This window comes from Mugil cephalus, chromosome 18 (assembly GCF_022458985.1).
Source record: "Mugil cephalus isolate CIBA_MC_2020 chromosome 18, CIBA_Mcephalus_1.1, whole genome shotgun sequence".
In the NCBI taxonomy this organism is placed as follows: Eukaryota; Metazoa; Chordata; class Actinopteri; order Mugiliformes; family Mugilidae; genus Mugil; species Mugil cephalus.
Window position 1 is genome coordinate 14308531 of NC_061787.1, and position 27670 is coordinate 14336200.

The window sequence follows — 27670 nt, forward strand, 5'->3', positions numbered from 1 at the left end:
CAACCTGACTTCTTGGCTTCATGTGGTCATAGTGCGGCAGAGGTAAATTTGATTGATTGTTTCCCCTCCTGATAATAAAGCTGTTATTCACTGATGCAAAACTACACATTGTAATACATTTAAAATGTATTTTTCCAGTAGTTAAAGTAGTTGCTAAGCACTTGTGAGCATGTTTTTTTTAAACTTCTTAAGGACTGTGCCCCTGAGATCTGTGTTTCTTTCTCATAGTAAAAGTCGGAGCAGAGATCTGTAGCAAAGATATGAGCTTTCACAATAAACTATAGAAGACTATCTGTGTTTTCTCAGCGCTGAAATGAAACAATAATTTCCCCAGCACAAATTCAAAGAGTGAAAAGCTCTTGTTCTTGATGCGGCTCCGCCTCCTCGTCGTCGTCCTCTTCCTCCTCCTCCACCTCCTGTCTGCAGTACATGGGGAGGGTAGAAGTTAAGGAGTCAGCGTTCTGCCATTGTTCTTGTTCTTGAAGCCTGGGGACGGGACGGGACGGCGCTGGAGTGGTGACGGACGGCGGTCTGTCGTTATGACGGGCTCCGGTCCGAAGCTCGGGGTCCTGCTGCTGGTGGCGGTTCTGCTCCAGACTGTGGTTGTCACCATCACCGTTCTGCACTTCACCACGGCTTTGAACTCGGTAAGGAAAAACGCAAAAAAAAAAAAAAAAAAAAAAGAAAAGAAAAGAAAGAAAGAAAGAAAAGAAGTTCGGACTGAGGTACTGGAGACGCGCGGAGGCTTTTACGCATCTCCACGCGTTGCGCACCGCGAAGTGGGCGCGACGCCGTTAGGATAGACGCAGACACACGAAAGTTAGCTTCACTGGTTTGCATTTTAAGAGCTTTTAATGAGGAATGAAATTGAGGATTGAGATTTTTTTGCAGAAACCCTCTGAACCCTCTTTTTTTTGTGCGCTCGGGTTCTGCTGCTGCGCTCCAGAGCACAAATAGTTCCCATCTAATTAATTATTATTTTATATTTTTTAGTGCAAAATGCAGATCAAGTTCAGCTTTGTAGTCTGTTTTCCACATTCTCATGCAAACACAGAGAGAGGAACAGAGCGGACAAGGAAGTAAAGAGCTGAGCTGCAGCAGCAGAGGTGAACTGCAGTTATTTTTATGATTAGCTGTGATTACCAGGAAGAGTTTCTATAGAGTTTAGTGTGTGTGTCCTGGCTTTACTCATTCCTTTACCTGGAATTGTTCCAACCCAGTCTGTGTTTATAGTAATTAATCATTAACCCAGATGAGGACCAGGAGCAGTAATATTTGGAAATGAAACCTAAACAGATGAAAAGAAAAGAAATGGACACATGCCAGGAAATTATGTTGACTCAGGCTCTGAAGCCAGCTCCGGAGAGTGATTGTGCTATTTTAAAACATGAGCTATCAGGGGAGTTGAAAGAGACTGTCTGATGCCCTCGTTGACATCTTGACAGATGAAGGAGACCTTTGCCAGGAGCAGTGTCTCCTGTCTGACGGGCGCTGACCTGCAGAGCATCACAGCCGTACGAGGGGACCCATGTTGGCAGGTCACTCAGCAGCTTCACCTGCTCATCGAGAAGGTACAGTATCACAGGAACGCACCTCTCACCTTCAAAGACGAAACTCACCTGTCTGTGTCATATCAGTTTTTGCTAATCTAGTGATTAGTTTTGGCTGGCTGCTCAGATCTTAATTGTTCCTTTGGCGCATGCGCTGTCTCTAAACTCTAAACTCCCACCCACTGGATTTTGGAGACATTACTAATCCCCCGACACTTCAGCTGCAGAGGCTGAAAGAAAACGCCAAGAAAGCAAAAATAAAATAAGCTATTATTGTTATTTTTGTTTCATTGTTTCTTATGCAACTAAATTTTTTTATTTATTTATTTTTTTTTACAACCGTGAGCTTCCCCATGATAATAACATTCAAACTGAGAGAAAACTGACGTAAAACGGAACAAAAACAACTGCTTTACGCTGGTCTTGAGACAGTCTTGTGTTCAGTCTCCATTGTTGCAATGCACTTCGTTGACACTAAGACAACTAATAATAATGCAGTTTTTTTATCTATAGACAGTGGATCTGCTGCCCGTATTGATGTCATTATTAGCAGCTTCCTGTGAAGAAAAAAACGCCGAAATGATCCAAATCAGTGTCTGCAGACGCACAATGAGCTCCTTCATACCCGGAGATGTGATGTGATCCCGCCAGGTTTAATCAGCACAGGAATGCATTCACCTGCCCCTCTCCACTCAAACAACGCACGCTGAACTTTATCCCTATTCTTTTACTACTTGCCATTTGTGCATGTCGTTTGTTGTTTTTATTCCCTTCTCCAGAAATACCTCCTTTTTGGTATGCTACTGATTTAAAATTAGTGCAGAACATAAACACATCGCTGGGAAAGACTGAGCCACAACACTGGTTTGTGCTCTTAAAATGTAACTTTATCACTGCAGGCTCCATAAAGTCCTTATTCTCCTACAAATATCCAGATAAAAGTATTCATACTTTGAATTTTATGCATTTTATTTAATTTGTCCTTCAGATTTATTGAGCTGTTTTACAACTCTGTTGTAAAACAGTGTGTGTCTGTAAAGATAAAGTCATTAAGATAATGGTTTATTGTGAAACCAGAGGTGCTGCTTGACAGAGATGCAGTCAACTGCTTGGGGCCCTAGGTCCGTTGGAGGGCGCAAGGCCTGATGGATTTTAAACTACAGCAATGGCAATGTGCTTAGTTTTCTCCATGAGAATCATCCAGCCAGACACAACTCCTGTTACATGTCGTGTTTAGTAATTAGTTACAACCGTTTAAAATGAATCATTCCTCTTGTGGAATAGAGTGAAAAAAATGCAGATTAATAATATGAAGTGGTGAACTGCTGCCTTATCTGTGGAGGAGAGATGTTTGAATAAATTTCCTGTCCTTTCTTTAACGGTTAGCATTAGTTAACTTAGCTAGCAAAGCAGGTTGTCCTGCCTGGATAGAAAAGCGTCTTATAGCACCACCACCTCCTAATTTCACCCCTACCACCCATGCCAGAGCTGTGCCTGTTGTATATTTATGTGTGATAACAGTCTGAATACGCCTCTGTGTCCTGCTGATGTACTAGCCTGTTAGCACTAGCCCTGCCTAGCCGTGGCGGCCAGCCAGACTACCTGAAAACTGAAATGCTGTTCCAGTCCCACAGTTGTGGCTTGTGATATTGCTTCATTATTGGTTATAGCTTCTTATAATAACATTTTATTATATCAGAGAGAAACATAATTAACAGTTTGCTATCGTGGCAGCATAAAACATTTCCTGAGATGTGACTGACATCTGCCTCAGGATATATTCACTCAAAGCTCCTAAGCATATGAAATGAAACAAGAGTTAAGAATAGACGTCTTAGTTTCTGCCACTGACCTTTGCTAAACATTCCTCTGCTTTATGAGTCTGGTGCAATGACAATATGCCCAACCTGCTCTTTCAGTTGCCTCCTGGTCGATATAAACTGTGCTACTATGCAAGCCCTTTGAGTTTTAGCAAAGATGATTGAGAGTCTAATGTGACGCGAGCCACCACATAAACCACATTATCCTTCCTTTAGAAAAAAAGTGCAACCTGCAGGTCTTCCTCAATAACTTTTGCCCTGACCTTTGCGTCAAATGAAAACTTCAGCTTCTGAATCATTACCCTTTGAGTGCTCGTTCACTCTGACTTCACAGCAGGTAAAATCGGTTCTTGCATGTGTTTTCTTTTATTGCTGAGTTTATTGCTGAAGCTGTAAAAATATTTATAAAGGGGAAATAATTAACTCCAGCAACCTCTACTGACAACCAGTGATAACTGCAACAACAGATTTTTATTGAAATATGTTATTTAAATGTATTATTACTATTGATAATAATAATAATTATGGAAAAATCATGTCTTTATCTCTATCAGGATAATTTTCCGTTTGTGCCTCTTTTTGGATGTGTTCAGGATTCTTCTTGTCTCTCCTGTTTATCTTTTCTTTTTGTGTCTAATGAAATGTGACTGTCCAGACTCTCAGAGAAAACAGTGGCCTGGCAGTAGTTTCCAATTAATTGGCTGAAGGAATGTGAAACACGGGGAAAAGGGAAAAGGGGTCAATCTGTTACCAGCCCAAACATGAAGCTCCTTTTTTTTCCACATATTTCCTCATGCCGATGTCAGCACATTTTCAGGGTCAAAGTCAAATAATAGCATTTGGCAGGACTTTGGTATGAGCTGATGTCTCTTCTCTGCCCAGCCTGTTATTCCAAGTGTTTGTTGCACACATAAATTAGTATTACTGAGTTGTTTTATAAGCCTGTTACAACCATGTTTGGATGCTGAAGCTCGTAAAAAAACACACACAACATCTATGTTAACCACCAATACATCTAGCATTCATTTGCGCCTTAACGAACAAATATTTTCTTCTGTTTTTCTTGTAGTCTCTGTCTCAGCGTTACCAGAGGCAGATTTCATCGGCAGTAAGAGGTGAGAAACGAAACCACAACACGCACCCTTGACATAGTTAAATATCACTAACAATATCTTTGTCTTTGGCTTTGTTTTCGTTTCTCTGTGTTAGATGAGGTATCTCGAGTACTCCCCTCACTTGTGATGGAGGACAGGGCTTCGCCTCGCCCAAAAGTGGCGGCTCACGTCACCGGCAGCTTCGTGCCCAAACTGGAGCGAGAGGAAGGAGGTGAGGAGCTTCTCTGGACCGGGATAACACATCTTAACTTGCACAGAATTTAATCTGCACAGAATTAAAATAAAAATAAAGAGAAATTAAAGATGCGTTATGTTTAGATGGAAACAGATGCAAAACATTTCTGCAAGGAGGAAGGAACGGGTGCTCATTTCTACCTGAATTAAGTGTGGAAATGAATATGTTGATGTTCATATTTATGAGATGATAAATCAGTAATTAGTAATAAAGGTAATAATAACGCAATAAAAACGCATTGTTTTTAGCCAGAAGCTTGTATCTTCGTTAATGTTGAAACTTTATGTTGAATCTATTTTTATGAGTTTTATGAGAAAAAAACTAAATACTGCACCTTCTCCACTAGAAGAATTTAAACGATGAACGCCGTGGAGCACCTTGACAAACCCTCACCTCGTGTGTTAACTTTACTCCATTTTTCTGCCTCAGCCGCAGTCTCCGCCGGCCGGCGAATCCAGGGCCAGAAGATCTCGTGGTGGGAAGGCCAGAAGGGCCTGGCCTTCCTCCAGGACGTCCAGCTGGTGGACGGAGAGCTGGTGGTGCCGCAGCCCGGCCTCTACTACGTCTACGCCCAGACTTACTTCAGACACACCCACTCCCTGGAGGAGGAGGGCGAAGACAACGAGGAGGCGGAGGACAGGGGGAGACCACTGCTGCAGTACGTCTATAAGAAGGTGAGGACTCTTTGCCTCTGTGCGGTTATTGGGTCTGACCCGTAAGTTACTTCTTCATTTTGGTGAGGATTTCCTTCTGCATCCTCACGCCAGAATAAAATTCGGGAAATCCGGAATAAAATCCAGCTGCGAGTCAGCTGGTTGCTGACTGTGTTGTGTGTTGTCTTTGAGTCATATTAAACTAGACAGTGAGCAAGTGTTGCAACGTCTCAGATATCCAACAACAGTCACTTTCTGCTTAGTCAGATAAAACAAGATATATCGAAGAGTCATGCCTTTTAGGCATGTCTCACTACATTGAGTCACATTTGTCTAAAAATCTTAAAGCTAAAGTTTTTGTATATAGTCCTAAAAATGCAAGAAAAATTTTATTTGCAAGATGATTTTAAAAGTAAAAGACTAATTCAGTTCTATATTAATTAATACTGATGGATTAATTACTTAAAGGTGAATTCTGATATTTCCTCATGATAGACTGAATGGATTTTAACGTGGTCAACAAATTATTATTATTATTATTATTACATCATTTGTTGGCAATATATATTTTTTTGTGCCTACTAGTGAAAATGTGAATTAAGGAGAGGGATAGTATCTCAGTCTGAACTGAACTCGTCCTTATCGCATCTTTATGAAAAAGGCTGACGTTTAAATCAGAAAAGTAAATCCATGTGTCCATGTCATTAGCTGCACCTGAACTACTGTTGAACAATATCTAGTTGGTCTAGACAAGTGAAGTCAGACCAGAACTGGGTGCATTTCTTAATTTTTTTTTAGCCCTGAATTCTTGTAGAATTTTTTTTTAATATAATTTTAATCAAATTCTGGTTCTCAGCATTGATCAGGAATTATTCTAACTTGCAATCCAGCAGCGTTTGTAATGTGTAAGCTTTATTATTTTTTTTTATGATGTGAATTACTGGAACACTATCAAACTCAAATCAGCCTGAAACATGAGCCACTGTTTCTATCAACCTCACACCAGGTGAGTTCTTACCCGGTTCCCATCCTGCTGATGAAGACGAGTCGGACTTCCTGCTGGTCCCGGGGCTCCCAGTTCTCGCTGCACTCCGCCCACCAGGGGGGGCTGTTCCCGCTCACCACCGGAGACCGCCTGTTTGTCACCGTGACCAACGCCTCGGCTGTGGACATGGACGAGAAGAGCAGCTTCTTTGGGGCGTTTCTCATCAGCTAGAGGAACAGCGGCGGGGGTGGCACCTGAGATGGGCGGCAAAAGAAAACAAAACATCAAATTGCTGCAGCCTCCAATCATAAAAAACTGTAATAGTGATTCGTGGAGAAGAACTCTGACAACACTGGTTTGATGGGAGGAGAAGAGACTCTTGTGGATTTGGGTTTTCATATTTGGACATAATTCAGTTTCTTTAAGACAGAAGTTCTCTCAGTTTAAATATGCAGACTCATAAGTTCATTTGTCCTGGCTACAGAAGGTTAACTAGGCCTACTAGCCTCTGTGACAGTATTTAACATATAATTCACGCAGCACTAGGGTAACTGAAGCAACAGCTCTGTTATATGGCGTAAAATTTTTATTTGGTTTGTTTAGGATAAAAAGCACTGTTAAACAGGCGTGCGATTCATGAAGCTCCCCACAGGGGGTGCTGTTGTGTCATTGTGGGCTCAGCTATTCGGATGCTGATCACTGCCACCTACAGGAAACGAAAGTAACAGCAGTTTACAAAATGAGAATTCGACTTCTTTACCAAATCTGCTTTTAAGAATGTTTTTGTTAGACTCTAATCAGCTGAACATTTTTTTTGATTATGTGTGCTCTGAATGTTTAAAGGTGTAAATATTGTAGCATATTTTGTGTATTTTATTTTTCTACCAAGCCTTTAAATATGGAGTCCGGAGCTATTCTCATATTTTTCTGTCACACGCCACAGTTAACGATTGTGGCCCGCGATAGAACATCATTAAAGGAGTAGCTTGATCTCTTTAATTTTAATTTTAAACACTGCTGCTTACAAATCAGATATTGTTCTTTAGTCTCTTCTTCTGCTGTCCAGCGTGTTGGCTCATCTACCTTAACCCTTCTCCAAATGCTGCATTAAACACTCCCTTAAGATTGGTTATCCATGTTATGCTGGATTAACAGCAGATGTGATTTGCAGAGTTGGAGAACAACTGTGCACTTCTGCTTCCAAATGGAAGATTTATAGTATCTTTGTTGTCTTCAACTCCACATGGAGGTTGTCCAAGGAACTAGAAATCAAAATAATCATTTATATTTGAGTAAAAATGATTCATCGATTCTAAATAAAATATATATATATATATATGAATTTGATGAGAAATAATCTTAATTTATAGAAGGAAATCTGGAAGACTTTCAAATTAAATAGCAACCATAACAAAATGCTAATTTAGCCTTTCGCCCTGTTACTAAATTATATATTCCTTGGATTTACAGTATTCAGAACCATGTCCGTGGAGACACAATTTTGGTTCTTTGAAAAGTCCTTTCAAAGTTAACTCACTGTCCATATGTTTTACAACAGACACAAGAGCAAATTTTTAAAAATCTCGTCTATCTGACGTCAGCCAAACTGTTGTAAACAAATTAAATTCCACGGCGCTCAGATGAAATGAATGTCTACACCGCTGTCACTCTTCTGTCCATTATCACATAAAGCCCACCCAAATGATTACTAAAACACAAACAAACATGTGTCAAAAGATGATTGCTGTGGGACAGAGCTGAAATCTTCAGACGAATTGTAGCAATATACAGTCGATGCCGTCACAAGAACAGTTATTCAAGCTGAAAAAAGTTGTTTTCTAGCAAAGTTCTGAAAACGAATCATGTTTTTTTTCTCGTACTCAACATTCACTGTAGCACTTATGTAAATATATTCAAACATCAGCGTTTCTCCATGAGTAATTACGTTTTTTCTTTTCTTCTTTTAAAAAAACATGTTTTTCCATTAACAAAAATTACTGAGGCCAAACATGATGTAAAATGAACAATAATACTATTTGTAAAGAAATCTATTAGTTTTTTGTGTTTGTTTTTACAGTGGCTTGTACAAATGTTGCCTCTTGTTTTGTCTGTTTATGGCCGATGAGACTCAAACACCCACAAAAAAAAACATAAAAGAAAACACAACTGCTAATCAGGCAGATTTTTTTTTCTTTCAAATTAAATTGATGTTTTTTTTTTTTTACTTAGGAGAAAATGTGAATGTAAATACATGTTTGTATAAATATGTGAAATTAAAAAAAAGAAAAAAGTCTCATCTGTAATGGCATCATTCAAAAACTAATACGCAAAGTGATTGAGTGATTCTGGTTTTGATCCTTTACTGGGGTATAAACCTTTGAAGAAAACCTAAATATTCATTTCTAAAAATAGATATTTATTTTTTAATTAAAATACTAAAGGATAAAATTGCAAAAAGCAATATAAAGTCGTGTATACTGCAAAATCAGTCCTTCCAGTAGGGTTCCTAAGTTTTAATATTTTAAGATGTGCCGCCCCCTGCTGGTGCTTACTAAGAACTGCGACATGACGCATCGCCGCCCTCTAGAGTCTCTCTTCAGCACTGCAGTGATATAAGGTGGGAACGAATAATCACACAACACTTAAAGTTTTTGATTTTCCTTTCTTTTTTGTGGAAATATGTTACAGTTATATTACAGGTATTTAAATGCCCAGAGGGAAAACAAAAAAAAAAAACAAACAAACAGTTTGGAGACACCAGAAACTAACACTAAGAAGAGGACAGCAACTTAACCAAGACAGAAACTGTCCAGACCAGACTACACAGGCAAGAGGCGGGCGAAACTGATGCCCAACACGTAACCTATATTGTTAGAAGACGTCCAATAAATACTGCAAATGTTAACGCAAATTATTAAAAACAAACGACAAACAAAAACAGAACGAACGAACAAGGAAAACAGGTGTGCTCTCCTTCTTTGAGTCCTTTGTAGTATTTAGCAGCATGTGTGTAGCTTCCAGAAAGAAAAAGAAAAAAAAACTTGTGAAAAACAGCGCGCAGGGCCTGCAGTCAACCAGAGTTTTTAACACAAGTAAGAACTGATCAGAAATGTGGTGGTTCTTAGCTGTGTGTGTGTATGTGTGTGTGTGTGTGTGGGCAGTGTAAAACAAAAAGTGGGAAAGTGCTTGATACAAAAACACACAAATGACTGAACACAGTAACCTGGACGTAAACAGCAAACCAGGGGTCAAAGCTTTGTCTGTCTACAGCCACACACGCTGGTGGTCTCCAAAATTTCACCAGTTTAAGATTTGTAGTATACAGGAATCATATTTGGTAGTCGGACAGTGGCTCACAGAGTATAAACATTCAACAGTTGTAATCAAAACTTGGCTGGTGGTGTTAAATTCACATCGTGGTTCTTCAATCTGGACACAATTAATGGATTACTATTCTTTAACGTCACATGTTTTATGTCTGGTGGTCTAGCAGAGTTTACAAAATACCATCCACCTTTTTATTTACTTATTTATTTATGTTACCAGTGTGAAAATATTCTGGTTGAATGCAGATGTGCCCCTGCACTGGCTTCCATTGGTTTTTAATGTAACTTATAAAATATATCATAAAATGTCTTCTTAAATGGAAACCGATAAGTCCATGTACAAAAAGTTCTTTCTTTTATATAAATTACACCAGTCTCTGATGATGATGATGATGATGATGATGATGTCTCAGTTCCTGCTCCTAAGATTCATCTCCAAACCAAACACTTACCCTCATACATACACACTCACACGCACACACAGAGGTGAGATCATGGTCAGCGCTCCTGACTTAGCTACACAACATGCTCTACACGTTACCCATAGTAGAGAAGGAAACAAAAAGGACTACCCCCACTGAAATGAAATCTCTGCACATACAGTAACGCTACATCTGCTCCTTCTCTTTCTTCTTCTCTCCTCTATATGCAAAGACCACAAGCATGGTGCAGCTCCGGGCGTTGGGACGGAGGGCGACGCCTCAGCATCAGCTGGTGACCCTCGCAGCCGCCCGTCACTGTAGCTGCCTTCTTCTGGCTCTGCCGCTGCAGGTCCCTGTACGACGGGGCGGGGAATGTGCATGACGACCGACCTGACCTCAACAGTCATACCGCATCTCCAGCGAATCGTCAAAGCCCCGGTTGTCGTGCCCCGCCCCCGACAGGAAGGTAGCCGTAACTGGCGCCCCGGTGGCCGTGGTGACGTTGAGGATGGTGTTGCCGGGGGAGCTGGTGGTCGGGCTACGGAGGGCCGCCGCCGTGATACTGGTGAGGTTGATGCCCAGCGTGAGTCGGGTCTGTTCCAGCGCCTTCTCCGGCACGGCGAAGGCCTCCAGCTTCTTCTCTCCGTTGGCCATGTAGGAGTTCTGGCAGCCGCGGCAGATGCAGTCCAGACAAGCCTGGGAGCAACACGAACAACGCCGCGGTTTAAGAAATAATCACCACAACGAGACAATAAATACAGTGAATATAGAGGCGATCCTTAAACCCAAAGGTTAAACACAGTAAGGAGACCAAGAGTTCATACTATTAGCTCCACCCAAAGGTTTATGGCTACACCTGCTTTCAGTTCTGTCCGATGATGACCTTTAGTTTAAATTATTGCACGAAAGGAAACATTATATGTTCAAATCCCATTGTGTGTTTGAATTTTACACAATGTCATTCAATATGCTGCCAATAAAAATACTGATCCTAATGCCACATGATTCCATTACAATATGTATCATGTATGTGTCGTTTGTTTAAAGCACTTTTTTCATGGGACTATAAAAACCTCAGGACATCATGAGAAATTAACCTCTTACATCTTTGTTTAATTTGGCTCATTATCACTTTAAATTAAGTAAACTCTGTGTCTTATCCCTCTCTGCTACTTTCCACTTCCACTCCACTACATGTTAGAGTTGTATACTTCCATATATTGATCCTGGGGGAGACTCTATGTTGACCTCTTCCACAGGAGCTGTGGGCCTTTTTATATTTATATGCCGTTCTCACCTTGCGGTTGGAGTAACAGGGGCAGCGCTGCCCCCTACAGGTCAACACTGAGGGGTTCTGTGTAGCCCTGCCACACTTGCAGCCTTTCTTCTCCACGGGCTTCTTATACAGTGGCTTTGAAGGACTGGGTGGGTGTGTCAGGGGGTGAGTGTGTGGGTGTGGAGGTACTCGGGGCTGTGTGCGGGGCTTCGGAGCCCCTTGCCTGGCCTTGGTGTAAGCCTTCTTGGTGGCCCCGTGGTGCTCCACTGTCTTTTTCATTGTCTTGTTGGAGACGAGCACCGTCTTGCCCACCTTAGGGGGGCCGCCGTTAGGCACCGGGGCAAGGTGTGGATGAGGCGTGGCCGCAGGGAATTTGGGATCCTGCTTGGTGGTGGCACCGGGGTTAGGGTGGTGGGGGGAGCTGTTGGCACCGACGGGGGGTCCTCGTAGGCTGGCAATAGGGAGGGGCTGCACTTTCTCGCTGTCACTTTCTGAGCGAGAGCGCTTGCGGTGAGACCGAACGGGCACACGGGGGATAACTATGGAGGGCTGAGGGGGAGGCTGCAGCGAGGGCTGTGGGTGAGGCTGAAGGGGACGAGGGCTGTTCTCAGGGGGAAGGGAGGGGATGAGGCGAGAGGAGTCGGGGCCAGATGGGCAGTGAGGCCCATTGCGGCTCGACTGGGGTACAGAGGGGTGACAGTCTGGCTGGGGGTTGGGCTCAGGTGTGGGGTCAGAGTCCGTGTCCGTCTCGAGAGTCCTGAGCACCTCCTCCACGCTCAATAACAGAGGCCCCCCGCCGTGTTTCAGGTCGTCCCCGAAAGTGCTGATGTCACAGAGCCCCGCCTCCCCAGTCCCTGTGACGCTCACGCACACCGGGACCTCCTCCGAAAAGCTCTCCTGTTTTGCAATGCCCCCGCCCGTTTCTATGGTGATGGGCTGCAGAGCGTCTGAGCTGACCAGGCCGTTACAATCATGCAGTCCGTTGATGGAGCTCGCGTCCTCTCCTTTCAGCTCCTTTGTAGGTAAAACCTCATCAGTCTGGACCACCTCCGAGGTGGACGCCGAATCTGAAATGTCCTCCACATCTAGCTCGCTCTCTGCCAGCGTGAGGCCCTCATTGAGGATTGCCTGGAGGTCTGGCGAGTCACTGGCAGCGCTGGCTATGTGCGGGGCAAGCGGCGACTGGGTAATGTAGAGACAGAGCTTCCTGTAACAGCGGACAAGCAAAGAGAGTTGCCTGTTTTCCTCGTAGCAGGAATAGTCCTTACACCAACTACAGGACGGTTTGAGCTGCATCCTCTGACCCTTACAGCCTCGACAGACGTAGTGCTGACATGATGAGTTGGTGGGAGCGATAGGATCCTGCAACAGATTACCTGCACGTAGGAGGAGAGGAGGAAATAATAGAAAACATTAATACCTCGCACATATCACAGGAACAGCACAGAACAGCTCATCTGACTATCACAGGAGCCAGAAAAAGAAACGCAGTGTAAAATCAACACAGGCACGGCGATAAAAAGACTCTGCCAACAACGCATACGTCCGAATTAAACCTTTGATTAATTACGACCCTGGTCTTGTTTAGACTACCAGTTCCTCCTCTGCTGTGCTTTGATAAGTTCCTCAACTGATGTGTGTATTTGTAAAACTGAGCAGCACTTGGCAACTCGTCAGACTGAATGACAGCTGCTCTTTGAGAGGAGCTTCCTTAGCAACACCGGCCGCTGGAGAGTGCAGCTGCAGATAGGAAAAAAAAAAGGATGAAGGTCCATTCATAAGATACAACCGACGCTAAAGACTTAGTGTCCAATAGATTCCACATAACTGCACAACGTCTATATTTAACACAGTGTTTGAACTGCTCTCAGACAGATCTATCATACAGTAGATGTTATCCATGCAGGCTTCACAGGCTTCTCGCAATCAGTGACACAAATTTCACCTTTACATCAAACCTGAATACTGAATAACTCACAAATAACTAATACACATACAACCCAAAACCATAGTCCATCACAATAATGTACCCACTCACTATTCCCAAGATAAAACAATAACTGTACATGCTAAATAAATTAAAAGCATATTTGCAACACCCTGAACACTGTCAGGTTTACAGCCATCGACAATCAAAAGTAAATACAGTGAATTAGGTTGTTCCTTAACTTCCCCTTCTCAGTTATTTATAATCATACATTTCACTTTGTGTATTTAAATATTAAAATAGATAACGCTTTTTATCATCCGGTATATGGAAGGATTGTTATTCAACACATAAACAGAGAAACGCCCCAATGCTGCCAAACAGCACACAGGGGGTGTGGTGGGGGTGGATGGGGCATGATGGGTGTAGCTCAGAAATGATGCCTTCACTGACCCTCGGAATTTATATTTTTATATAGGAAGTTATATTTGCTAAACCATATGAATTTAATATTTGCAAAATCACAGTCCCACAAAGATGTACTAGTATTGCAATTTTTTTTTATTGTTATTACACTGTCATTACTGTAAAATCTAATTTTGCACCTGGTCTGAGGTGAGTTCATAGTAATCACCGTATTATTACACATGTACACATTATATAAGGTTATAGTAGCATTTTAGATTATTCTACATCTAAACTTAAATATTAAACTTTTTTTTCTTTTTCTAATTCAATTTATTGGTTGAATGTGAAAACATTCTTATGACAGCCATGCTCCAGGGATTATGAGTCACTACAGCCTGATACAATTCAACAATACTACAAACCACAGCCTAATAAAACACACACTAGTGGACCTACTAAAGTGGCAAGTGAATGCATACACAGTATGATAGATATTAAGCTGCAACAACAGGTTGTTTATTGTTAGAGTTAAGTAAAATTATTTAAATTACTTTCTCTATTTTGCTTTCTCAATTTCACTACAGCTGATAAACTTTTAGTTAAGCTGTAACAATAACGATTTCAACTCAAATTTGAATAGAACAAATAAAGGTTCCTTAACTTGTGTATTTAATGTTACCCATTTAAAGTAAAGTATAAATGCCTTAGGTTATGGTTAAAAGCAACACTAAATATTTAACCCCAACCACCGCTGATGAACTGGCCGATTTTATTGCTGTGTAGATTGCGATATTTCCCACGGGACTTGAATGCAGCACGTTAAAAGGCTCACTCATACGGTGGGGACAGCTGACAACAGCTCGCGTTACCTGAAACGCACAGACTGTTAAAATAAAAACACTTAAATCCCTTACCGCAGACCAAGCAGGACAGGGACTGGCGGAAAAACGGCAGCAGCTTGCAGAGCTCCGCAAGGGCCCGGGGGTCTCGGGGGTCGCACTGCAGCACCGAACGGCTCGCGGAGACGTAGAGAGAGGTCGCATTCACTGGGTTCATCTCAGCTGCCTGGCCCGGGGCCCCAGTCCAATCCGGTCCGGTCCGTTAAGATGTATTAACACGTTAAAAAAGTCGCACAGTAACACAAATAAACAAACGCACGAGGCAGCGGCGCTGTGCGGAGAAATGACCGGTTTCGTGAAAGGGGCTCTGGAGAGAGCATAGATGGGAGAGAAACAGGCTCACTTCCCCGCTGGTAAATCCCACATATAGAGCAGTCTGCGCACGGTGCAATCCAGGCTACTCATCCCTCAGTCACATCCAATCCATCCTCGGTGTGGTGCTCCGGCGTTAACAGCTCTGAAGCTTTTGTGTTCAGTATATTTTAACTTGCATAGAAATATCGGCCCATCCACATCAGTTCTGTTTGTTTCCATACCACGCACGAGTTATGTTAAGACAAAGCATCGTGTGGCGCTATTTCCTCCGCCAGTGGCCTTTTTTTAACTGCGGCTGGTTAGCTCGCAACAGCCGCTCCGAAATTCAAACAGGGGCTCCCGTTTGCAGCGGTTTCCCCCGAGATAAATTCACAGTCCACATGCATGCTCGTCCCGCAGTTTCACGTCGGCCCAGACCTCGTATCACACACAATGCACCAATTATCCAGCACCGGAGCATCCGTGGCTCGGGCTTCGCCTGACAGTGCAGCCCCTCTTAGCAGGCTCGTTGCGGTTGTGTTATTGTTCGCAGAGATTCATGGCGGCTCGAAAACAAAACAGGCCGCTCCGGCGTGAAATGGTCCTTCTCACCGAGAAAAAGCCGACAGCTGCACGGCAACGACAGGGGAGACGTGTCGACGAGAAGTCGTGGCTATTGATATAAAAAAAAATAATCTCGAAGCTCCGACGGTTCTGGTGGCGTGGAGAAAAATGAGCCAGCGGAAGCACCGGGCTCTGGTGACAGTGCTACCCGCCTTAGCTGCACCGGGAAGCCGGTTACAAACGCAGGCCGCTCCCCTCTCCTCGGGATTAGCGGGACACTCTCGTTCTCGCCACGGAGGGTACGTAGCGGGAAACGGAAGAGTTTAGCCGAGACTTTGTCCTTCTGCGGCTTCAGGTGGACCCCCGTAGTGCCAGGGAAGTCCGAAAGTGAATTATTTCCCTATTTGTGTACCTTGCTATCGCTAGCCGTGAAGTATTCCTCAAACCTCCCGTCGTTTTTTCACACACAAACAAGGGGGCGCTGTCTAAATCTCGCGAGAACACAAGTAACGCGGTTAATTTAAAAAAACAATGTATGCGCTGCAAATCTATATAAAATATATATTATCTCAGACAAGATATATTATATTTTATTCATTTAATTTAATTAAATAAAAATAAATAAATATACCGTTTAAATAATAATATAAAATTAGTTATTTGTGTCCATATAGCTGAACTGATACACTACCAGAACGGCACCAGAAAGTACATAAAAAGGTAAACAGTATAATTTCATTTGTTCACACAAATGTTGTTAAACACACACTCAATGCCAATGTATGTATAGAGTGAAATTACTCATTATTGCATTTTAGAATATGATGATTAATATATAGATAGTGAATAGTAATATGACGTAATGTCTATTTCCACTGTATTATACACTCACCTCCCAGTTCATTAGGAAGTGAGCACAAAATTATTGCTTCCTGAAAATTATAGTATTCAGAATTAGATTAACATAACTGAGAGGGCTGTTGAATAAGGTATGTTTTCATTTTGGAGACTGGAATTTGTAGTAATACTGAACTGTATTGTGTGGTACGACACATGTTCCTATTATTGTGACATTTTAGTTAGTGGACTAGACTAAATAACAGAAATAATTAAGTGTTGGTTAAATGAACCAAAAACCATGTCCTTCAAAATGACCATCCAGTTGAATTACCCCTTTTCTGATGCTGTTTCAACATAAACTGGACATTATAACAGTCACGAAGGACATGTAGTCATGTAGCACATGACTAGTATTTGAGAATGTAACATAATAAACTGGTAAGCGTGTAAAGATGAACTGTGTAGGTCAACTTTCAACCGGTTTCAAATTGTGATTAGGGGAATTAGAACAATTGTTTGGATGTATCACTATTTTATAACGTTTTGTGGTTAAGTAAATGACCATATAAAATAATAATAAACATATATTTTAATAGATGTAGAAAAAAATCATCGTATTTGTTCTGTTTAATTAGAATATCGTGCCTCAACATAAATTCAATAACTAGATAAATAATATTTAAAATGATTAACTGTTATGTCATAGTTTAACCGCTGACCTTTTGTACTGTTATGTAGTAACTTCCCAGTTGGAGCCCTTAGTATGCATTATAGGTCACTGCTTTCACTGAATTTATTCTATTTTTATCGACAAGTTTTAATAAGTCATTGGAGGATGAGTTCATCCACTGATGAAAAGAAAAGGCTGTTTCATAACAAAACAAACGCTAGATTAGAATTTCACTGAAGACAAATTTTCCAGACATACTGGTGTTTTACATTTCATATTAAAATACTGAAAAAAAAACAGTTAAACTGGTGAAAAGTGGGTATCTGTGGAGTATTGGTCAGAGGTGCGGCTTGGGACCGAAGGGTAACAGGTTCACCTCCCCCTGTGTCCATGGCTGCGGTGCCTTGCTGCTGCGACTCACTGCCCCAACTGTGTGACTACACTGTGTGACTTTTCCACGCGTCATGCTTACAGAAGGTTAACAGGTTGCATGAAGAGTACATGTACTGACAGTGTTCAGATGATGGATACATTACACAGTTATGATTAGCTTATCAAAAGCTTTATATGGAAAAGACTAGTAGTCTGTTCCTAGGTGTCATAATGCTGATGCGTTCGATCACTTCCTCAACCGACATGCTGTCATTACAGGAAAAGCAGCCATGACATGCTTTTTCTTGAAATGACATGAAAATGAAACGCACAAAGCCAAAGTTTGGCCGTTTTCTCTTGCCATTGTGTGTCCACGGCTGTGGTTTTAGGACTCATTAGTCAGACCCCTGACGGTTGCTTTTCCAATAATTCAACAAGTGCAATCAGAGCTGAAGTGCGTCAGTAAAAGAGTGCACTCTGATTGGCTGTTCAGGTCCCAATGCCGTCAAAAGGAAGAAGACCACAAAGTCAAAAGGGCACACACAGAAGACTTTTCTCATTTACATATTCCTCTAATCTAAAAGGTCTGTATGGGGCTTTGAAGCTCTTCCAATCCTGCTAGTCTCCTAGCTAATAGTTCCTTCCATATATCCTTTTGAATGACAAATCCAGACTACTACCACATACTGGAATGAAGAGTTATTTTCTTTTATGCAGACTCAGAATGACTGTGCAGCAGAGAATTACAGCATTGTGCATGTTATTTATCTATAAACCCATAAACCCACAAACAACATCCTGTTAACAGACACCACAGGACACCCCCAGAAGGTCTATGCCGTTCTCTGATTCGTCAGAACTGTTTTGAAGGGAAACTTAGACAGTATTAGGAAGGTGACCATAATGTTACGCTTGGAAACCAGACAAACTTCTCTGCCTACAGTTTGTTTGTAGTGGAAAGTTATTCTGGAGTCGCTCCATTTGGAACTGACTATTATGCCCCATCAAAATTAGTTTTCCTGTAATAGTCTAGGGTTGTGTTCTGTTAAGATAGTACTACTTGCTTTTCATCCTCTTCATGTCATCATGAAGCCAGGGTCCAGTTCATTCCTGTGTGTTTGCGTGTGTGGTGATAGACTGAGTGCAGTTCCAAGATAAAAACGCTATGAGGTGCTATCTGAGAGCTTGGCACTCTGAGAGTGGGGGACACAGAAAGAAGAGACTCATCGCGGTGGGATAACAATAACTGTTTATTCCACACAAAGACCAACATAGAAACGAAAATCTTGCACACTTGTATGTTGCAAACACATTGATGTAACTTCTCGGTGACCCACACTTAACCTATTTTTGTTCCTTTTTTTTTGGTCTGCACCTTCAGGGAATTTCCACTTCGTCACTTGGATAAAAATAGCTTGCGTTGTCGACTCTGTGTTATCTTTGCATTTAATTAGAACTGCAACAATTACAAACCAATTAGTCATGTTTACTTATCAGAAGTTCAGTCAAGCCAAATGTACTCTGAACTAAACTTCTTTAGTTTGAGGACTGAGTATATGATCGTATTGGATAGGCTGGACAACAAAAAAACATATTGATAAAAAAAAAAAAAAAAAAAAAATCATGGGAAATTATAACTGAGTGATTGCTGTTGATGAATTGTTTATTTTATTTTGCAGTTAAAAAAAGACAGCAGTAGAAGTTAAAAACTTTCAAAGCTAAAAGATCTCAAGCGCTGTTTAATAATAAAAAAAAATGCATTAAAGCATGTGTATTATAAGATTTTCTGTTCGGCCAACTGTTTCAGCTTTGACATATTAATTAGCTACAAATATTGAGTAGTGATTTTTGACGTAGCGTGATGAAAGGGCAAAATAAAACCAAAGCTCTCGATAACTTTATAAGGCCGTAGCGGCATACAAAACGTATACGTTATTGGATATCATTAAAAATAGAACCTTGATTGTCACAATACATTTTTAAGTGCAAATATTGTAAATCCAGTGACACTTTGTGAGTAATAGGAAAAGACTGAGACATGAGTTTAAATGCACTCAAGCGCAGTTTATGTTCACACACATTCCATGCATCTGAGTAATTCCTCTTTTTACGCCTCACACCAGATGACTGTTTGCGTTTATTATTGTACCACGATCTAAAAATAGTTGGTTGGCCTGTCTCTTGTGTGTTATTTATAGTGTGTCTCTAAGCAGGCCTGAGTTTCGGGAGTCCCCTCTTCTTTCTCACACGTGGTGAGCATTCATTCATAAAGCATTCATTAAAGGGATTGATCGTCAGTTCCCAGTATTTTCTCAAGTTATGCTGATGACGGTTCCACAATCACATAAATAGTACATACTAATTCCAATTTCTCACGCTTGAAAAAAAAGAGATCTTGAGTAGAATTTTAAAAGATAAAGTGTCTTTAAACATAAATTAGGTTTCTCCTACCAGATTGATTTTGTGTAAAACCATCTTGCTTCCTGTTCACAAGAAACGATACGGTGGAATCTGAGGTTTGGTGTTTCAAAGACTTCGCATGGATCGAACATCCGTTGATTTGCAGTCTGTGTAACGCAGTTCAGTCTTTAAGAAACGTGTGAATAACGTTATCGGAAAAGGTTCGTGAAGGTGCTCACTCAATCTAGGTCGTATCTAAAAAAAACTTGTTTCTTGTCCACCCAAGTAGCTTCTCCAGCTCTAAAAACAGAAGAGTTGTGGGTGTTGCACATGTTAAATTCACATGAGTAGTATAAGATACTGCTAGTCTACTATTTCTTCCCCAATAAAAAAAATAACTCTACAAGTACAGCATGGTTCATGAATTTTTTTTGCATAACGCTGCTGACAAATTAGTTGCGGAAGATACACCGATCAGGCATAACATTATGACCACCTTCTTAATATTTTGCTAGGCCTCTCTTGTGCCTCCAGCACAGTTGTGGCTCATGAGAGAATAGACATGGGTCTCATGAGGGCGTCCTGTGGTGTCTGGCAACAGTGTCACTAGTGGGGGCCTTTGGGTGCTATGGGTTGAGGGAAGGGGTCTCTGTGGATCAGACTTGTGGATCAGCGGATCAGCCCACAGATATTTGTGTTTGGGGTCTAGTCAGTTTGGAGGCCAAGTCAACACCTTGTGCCGTTTTCATGTTTTTTTTTTTTTTTTAGTTGTTTCTAAACCGTTTTTGTGTGTGCGCTTGTGTCAGGCTGACGTCCCGCTGGGGATGACTGCTGCCATCAAGGAGTGTCAGGAGGTACCTGGTCTGGTCTAGGTGGGGGCTACATGGTAGGTAACATCCACACAAATACCAGGTCCAAAAGTTTCCCAACAGAACATTGTATTATCACAAGGCGGTAAATGTTATTCACTTCTGGTCGTAATAGCTTGCCTGATTGGTTTATAGTACTGTTCTTTAAGATGAGATGATGAAACCAACCTCGAACATATAGATATCCCAAATATATTCCACTACCTTCACTACCATGTGTGGGTGACTCTTTGTTCCGGGTCTTGTCGTCACATGTTCATTTCCACTTAAGGAATGATGCATCCCAGGTTCCTCTTTTCATGTGGAAGCAACGGTATATAAGAACACCGTCTCTGTTCATTCAGCATCAGCTCTCACCACGGAGTAACGAAGCAGTTTAGAGATTCAGAGTTACTTTTGGTGCCGCACAGCGTTTCATGATGTGGACGACTCTCTCCGCCAGCCGCTGGATTTTCCTGCTCACATTGGCTGTTGTAATGCTCTGCTGGGCATCGCCAGGTAATCCTCAACCCGTGATCGAATGTTCTCATATTATTCTTACTTTTATCTTCTGCAACTTGTTGACGAGAAAACTTGTTGAAGAGAAAACTTGAGAAAATTTGTTGTTTTTTCATCACTGACATAGTGATTTCTCAACAAGAATGACAAAGAAACGGCGGTTTCATCTCCTCAAGAGGAAAAGAAACCATGTGTAGTTTTGTTCTCTTTGCTTTGTGTGTGCCAGAAACATTTTTTTCCTGACATAAAACTGTCAGTATCAGTGATATAATAGATAGATAATTTACAAAATGATCATGATTAGGGTAACTACAGCATGATTTCCCCCCCAAAAATGTAATATTTAATATTTAATCCAATTTTAGTGTAGTGTTTATTTGACAGCTGCGGCGTAATTTTGGCCTCTAAACAAGAAGATATAGACAGATGAAATATTTCTTTTCCAAAGAAAAACAGTGCTGTACTCGCTAACAGGCCCACTCATGGGTAATGTAACTATGGTTACAATGTGTGTTGAAGTAACGCTATGAGTGTTACCGACTGTGTAAAAGGTTTCATTCTTAGTGTGATGCTGGTTAAAAATCAAGTCATGTTATGGTAAATGTTGACAGTATTTTCCTGGGGTCTCTTTCAGTGGTCTCCGGACAATATGTTCCAGTTCTACGTTTACCCTGCTGCACTAACGTCAGCAACATCGAGATTAAGAGAATCAGAGAGTGTTACGAACAGACGCCTCGTGAGGACTGCAAACAGCATGCCTTCCTGTAAGCACAGCATGTTTTAAATGCACTCGTACAAATCTGAAAGTTGAAAAAATTGGAAGGAAGGAAACTGTAAACGTATCCTCTCTTGGACTAAAATGTGTTTTAAACATCTGTTTACAGAAAACGTGTGGTTGCCATCCTTAATTTTTTGTTTTCTGCTTCTAGGATCAAAAATCGCCGCAGTGGACCGAATCCATGGTGCATCAATCCAAATGCTGCCTGGCTCAAAAAAAGACTAGAGAAGGTGAGAGTCACCTAATTAAAAGCAAACACAAATGGTCAGCTGCATGCAAAATAAGTCTGGATTCATGTGTTGAATACCACTTAAAGGGTAAATTACGGTCATGTCAAGACGGATTCAATTTGCAGGGCTGGAAAATCTAAACTTTTTTCTTTAACTTTGCAGATTGGCAGGTTTCTAAAATATCGTAAACACACTCATCACTTTGTGATTCTTACACAGCTAAATATGTAATATGTAAAAACACATTTAGCTTTTACCAAGAAAACACCTGTTTTATAGCTAATTAGTTGACGCAATCATCAGCACACCCACACTTTCCAACAGGAGGACGCATTTAAAACACACCACAATGGAATTTCTTTTTTATTGTGCCACAGTGGCTAATGAGCAACTGCAGATGACTCATTAACGTTTGCATGTCAATCAGAGGAGCCTCTTAAAACAGGAATCATTGCTAAAATAGAATACGCACCCACACGCTTGCAGGTGTGAAGCTGGTTGGACATCATTTCACGGTGACTGGGGACTCGAGTCGCTGTAAACAAAGATGAAGTTTAACAATCCTGTCCTGAACTTTCAGACTTGTCTAATTAAACATCTATGGTTCTCTCTTTTAATGTTTTCTCTTTCTTTGTCTTCACAGGGAGCACTGAACTGTCCTTCGGTTTTGTCGCTGCAAAATGCTACTGCAAGCTGACGAGGACGGCAAAAAAAAAACATGAAAAATAATCCCAACAAAGCAGCTACTGAAAACACTTTCTGCTGAATTGCTATTTATTCCTTTGACTTGCATGTTTAAAATCCAAGTTACTATTTTTTTAATTCACCTTAAATCTATTTAACATTAAGTTATTTTGTTCTTTAAACTATATTATATTTTTATTAATAATTTCAACTGCAGCAATTGAGGGTTGTTCTTGTTGACCCTGTAACTAATAAATTATTATGAAATGGATTTCAAACGTCATGGAGTCATTTTGCCACCAAGGGTATTTCTGAGTTGACTCAGTGTCACACTTGTTTTTGATTAACACCAGTGCAATAAAAAAAAACAGGTGTGTGGTCTACTGGCAGCAGGTTTGGTTGGCGGTTTGATCATCGCCCCCTCTACAGAAGTCATTGTATTTGGCCCTAAACATGTCACAGATTCATTATCTAGTTGCCTGGTTGCTTTGAATGGCATTACCTTTGCCTCCAGTACCACTGTGGAAAACCTTGGTGTCACGTGTGTAGCATTGTCAAAATTAGGAAAATCCTTCTTCATCTCAGAGTAATGCTGAAAAGCTACTTGTGCATTTGTGTCTTCCAGGCTGGATTATTGTAACTCATTACTGTCTGGCTGCCCAAATAGCTCTTTAAACAGCCTCGTCCTCCTTACATACAAAGCCCTGAAAGGCCTAGCTCCATCATATCTGAAAGACCTCATAGTACCATACTGTCCCAACAGATAACTAAGATCTCAAAGTACAGGTCTAATTATGGAGTTTCAAACAGTAGAATGGGAGGTAGAGCCTTCAGCTATCAGGCTCTTCTCCTGTGGAACCAGCTTGGGTTCGGGAGGCAGACACCGGCTCTACTTTTAAGGCAAAGCTTATAGCGAGGACTGGACTTAACCATCGCTTAGTTATGCTGGTGTAGGCCTAGGCTGCTGTGGGACGATGCACGGAGGACATGTCCTCTACTTTCTCTTTTCTGGCACCAAGCTCATCTCATTTCATCTTCTTCTACTACCGCTTATCCTCACTAGCGCCGCAGGGGTTGCTAGAGCCTATCCCAGCTGTCGGGCATGTCTTTGGAGGTGAGAGGAAACTGGAATACCTGGAAAAAACTCACGCAGACACAGTCAGTGTGTTTACATGCAGAGCTTAGTCGAGCTATACTCAAAATTCGACTTTCTCACTACGGTCCTTGTCCCAGTTTACATGCAGTGCAAGAAAATCGAATAACTGTTCTCCTCTTCCACACTAGGTGGCGATACATGTCTGTTCAGCGGGATAATACCACGTTAATACGGCCCGATTTCCGAGTTGACCTATTACGTGATATAATAAACAAGAGTGGTTCATGCGTCAGACCGGCATCTCCAACCACAACCCGACGGATAATAGCACATTTTTTAATCTTATATGTAATATTCGCGTTACCTGCAACTTCTGATGCAGGTAAGATCCGCGCTATCCCTCAGACGGCTCCGTTTCTCTTCTTCTTCTTCTAAGCTCGGCTTTCTTGGACGTTTTTGTTCCGGGTTCACACGCCAGCGTGGCGGTCGTGGAGCATGCGCACACGCATTATCCGATGAAAACTCCGATTCCAGTCGCATTATCTGTGTGTCTCAATCGGACAATGACTACTCCGATTTTAATCGAAGTAACGTGTTCACATGCATTTAAGTGCGCCTGTTGTAGTCCGATTAAGGCAATAATTCGTTTTTTTTCACGTGCATGTAAACGCACTGAGTGAGAACATGCAAACTCCACCCAGAAAGGCACGAGCCTCGCTGGGAGGTGTCATTGCACTTAACTCGAGTCCTCTAATCTCTCTTTTCTATTACTAAATACTGTGTCCCCCTCTCTCCCCTCCCCATGAACTGAATTGAAAACTGAATTGAATACATGATGAAGCGTTTGGGAAAGACGCTGAATCCAGTGCGGTTGAAAGGTACCAAAGGTTGTGGAGGGATCGAAGGCCCTGAGCAGACCAGTTACATCCGTTTCATTGGAACAGAGATTACACACTGTTGCCGCCAAGTGTTGTCACAAGGAGATCTTATCTTCTGATATCATACTATACTTGGGTATTGCATAGTACATCCTGTTTGTATGTGGCTGTGGGCGTCCAGCGTAATGAATTAAACACCAGTGAACACGCCAACACAAGTTCCACTTAAGGTGTCACTCAATAGTATATAAGCTGTGGGTCGGTAACATATGCATCAGATCTGTTGCGGTGAAGAATTCAAAGATGTGGACAGTTCTCTCCGTCGCCATGGCTGTTGCGATGCTCCTCTCTACGGCAGAAGGTACAGCTCTTCATTTACGCGTTGAATCAAAATGTAGTCAAGAAGAATACTGCTCTGTATTGTGGCTGTAGTCCACACCTTAATGCGGGCTAAATATTTCACTTTTGTGGATGGGCTGTGTTTGTCAGACACAAACAAACACATAGCTTTTGCCATCTAATTTGATTAAATATAAAATATTACCTATGATAACTTATGTTTGTTCAGTCACTTATAAGAATGGATTTTTAACTGGTTACGGGACTTGTTTCTGTGACTGTTTTTTAAAAAGTGCTCACTAAATTTACAGTAAAATGTTGCATTCAGTGTTCAGCTGAAGTTAATGATGTCATAGCTGAGCAAATAAAATATTACCGTTTATTTCATTATATTCTATTTCTGGGCCACAGAAGACAGTATTAAGGCGGACTATAATTATAACTATAATTATAATTGTAATAATCCTTTAATTGTACTCTTATGGAAAAGATATTTTCAATCTTGTTAGTTTGATTCAAGATATTTTTTTTATATCTTCTATAACAATGGCTGATATTCACAGTATTATTTATTGTTTCTCTCATACTGTAAGCCTTGGTACAGTTTTAATGTGGAAAACACAAATATCTGTAGTAACTGATATGTATGAACAATGACAGTGTTTTCTCCCTGTCTCTGAATGTGTTGGTCTGTGACAGCTCAAGGTTTTAAGCAGCTGCCCTGCTGTTATCATGTTAAAGAACCGAGAATCCAAGAAATCAACCAATGTTTTAAACAGATGCCAAGAAGAGGATGCCCCATACATGCCTACCTGTAAGCACAGAATTTACACAAATACAACATTTCACTTTCATTTGTTTCAATCATTTGTTTTTAATCAGGGGACACAGGTGCTTCTTGGAAATGATAAATGTTGCAAATCTAATATCATAGAAAATACTGCACTGTACTTCAATGCAAATGGCTTTATGGGTTAATAAAATCACAAAATCACTGAAGAGTAATGAAGATCACTGAAGTTGTTTTATTCCTCTGTTTGTCGTTTCCAGTGTTAATATTCAGGGAGATCAATGGCAGTGTATTGATCCAAACCACCCGAAGCTCAAAAGGATGCTACAGGAGGTGAGAATCATACATTAACAAAGTTTAAAACATACTAGAAGTGCTAAGGGGCTTGTTTTAAGCATGACAACATAGTTTATCAAATATAGTATTTAAGAGTCTCTTAGTTTAAAAGGCTGAGGTTGGGCTGATGCGCTGATGAGCATCTGTGGACCCAGTTTTTCTGGCGTAACTGGCACTATTCAGACCACATGTTCAAATCCATCCAATTATTAATTTTTATCCAAACCACATGATGATCAAGAGTTAATATACCGATGTAGACCAACTGATCAGCATGATTCAAAGAAGAAGAAGAATGACAAGATCCGGAGAATTACGTCTGTGAGGGTTCTCGTCGTCCAGGTTGTGGTACATCCAACAAACAAAGCTGGAACAAAGACAACAGACGATACTTGAAGTAGAGATTAAATGTCATTGAAAAACCCAGGTGCCACTTAAAGCATCATGATTGTTATGGTTTTCCCTCAATTACAGAAACTTTCCTGTGCGTAAATAAAATTATGCAATGACCTCATGAACTCCTTGGTGTAGTTACGCATTTGTTTTTCTCTTTTTCGTCACAGAAAACCGTAAGCTGTCATCCACTTGTCAGTTAAAACTGCATATCTGATGCTGTCTAAAGGAGGAGCACTTTCCACTCTGTATTCATTTACTGAAAAGTAAAATTAATATTTTATTGAACTGTATGTATTTTCTGTCTCAAACATCAAAAATGCGAGTTGGTGTTTTGCTGGAAAATAAATTATAATGAATGGATATAAAAACAGGTCTCAGTTTTTCCCCACATACACTTCACTTTAAAATTTTGACAAGTTTACAATTTACAGCTTCAATCGAGAATTAGCACAGTGGCTTAAACAGGCGTTACATGAATATGTGCACCCTGGCAAAGAGGTGTTATGTAGTCTATACTTTGCTAATGTAAAGTTTAATATAAAGCCTCATGTTGAGCACAGAGGTGTTGGATGGGGTGCTATAATCATGACAGGAACACGACAGGCTATGGCAAAGATGTGACACATAACTATAAATTAAGCTTAACCACATTTAAGTGTGACGTACGATGAAGTCATTGGACTTGCCTTCATACCACACCAAATTAGGATGTGACACCAACAAGACTGTCAGTGCTAGGGCGGTGCTATCATTAGCTAGCTGTCCCAGACCTGGATTCTCATCTCATTGGGTGTGATTTGACTCTTGAAGCTCTGCTGAGTCATCATCTTGTTTGTGTTCTCTTTTGGAGGCAGGCAAAAATGACTGAAAGGTTCGTCACATGGTGCGCATTCGGTAACGCGGTTTGTTTAGAGGAGGTTGCAGGCTGGTTTTTGTGAAGCGTCTTGAGACGATTTGTATTGTTATTGGTGCTATATAAATGAAACTGAATTGAATCGAATTGTTTCAAACAGTAGAATG

General features: G+C 41.1%; 2 protein-coding genes across 2 annotated transcripts; one reads left to right on the top strand and one right to left on the bottom strand.

Annotated features, from left to right (window-relative positions):
• Positions 1–8332, top strand: LOC124995540 (tumor necrosis factor ligand superfamily member 10-like). The gene is made up of 6 exons (XM_047567970.1): positions 1–647; positions 1446–1571; positions 4440–4485; positions 4580–4696; positions 5150–5394; positions 6380–8332. The coding sequence occupies exons 1-6, from the start codon at positions 540–542 to the stop codon at positions 6587–6589; spliced, it is 852 nt and encodes a 283-aa protein (XP_047423926.1). The 5' UTR covers positions 1–539; the 3' UTR covers positions 6590–8332.
• A 668-nt stretch (positions 8333–9000) lies between these two features.
• On the bottom strand, positions 9001–15943 carry msl2b (MSL complex subunit 2b). Its single transcript, XM_047567969.1, has 3 exons — positions 14632–15943; positions 11404–12758; positions 9001–10802 (listed from the first exon to the last, which is right to left on the bottom strand). The coding sequence occupies exons 1-3, from the start codon at positions 14771–14773 to the stop codon at positions 10503–10505; spliced, it is 1797 nt and encodes a 598-aa protein (XP_047423925.1). The 5' UTR covers positions 14774–15943; the 3' UTR covers positions 9001–10502.
• Positions 15944–27670: the final 11727 nt, after the last annotated feature.

Coding starts and splice junctions, on each gene's coding strand:
- LOC124995540 (XM_047567970.1), top strand. CDS start 540: ATGACGGGCTCCGGTCCGAAGCTCGGGGTCCTGCTGCTGGTGGCGGTT. Junction 1,572..4,439: donor TTCACCTGCTCATCGAGAAG/GTACAGTATCAC, acceptor TTTTTCTTGTAG/TCTCTGTCTCAGCGTTACCA. Junction 4,697..5,149: donor ACTGGAGCGAGAGGAAGGAG/GTGAGGAGCTTC, acceptor TTTCTGCCTCAG/CCGCAGTCTCCGCCGGCCGG.
- msl2b (XM_047567969.1), bottom strand. CDS start 14,773: ATGAACCCAGTGAATGCGACCTCTCTCTACGTCTCCGCGAGCCGTTCG. Junction 12,759..14,631: donor CCTGTCCTGCTTGGTCTGCG/GTAAGGGATTTA, acceptor TCCTACGTGCAG/GTAATCTGTTGCAGGATCCT. Junction 10,803..11,403: donor CCTGTTACTCCAACCGCAAG/GTGAGAACGGCA, acceptor TGTTGCTCCCAG/GCTTGTCTGGACTGCATCTG.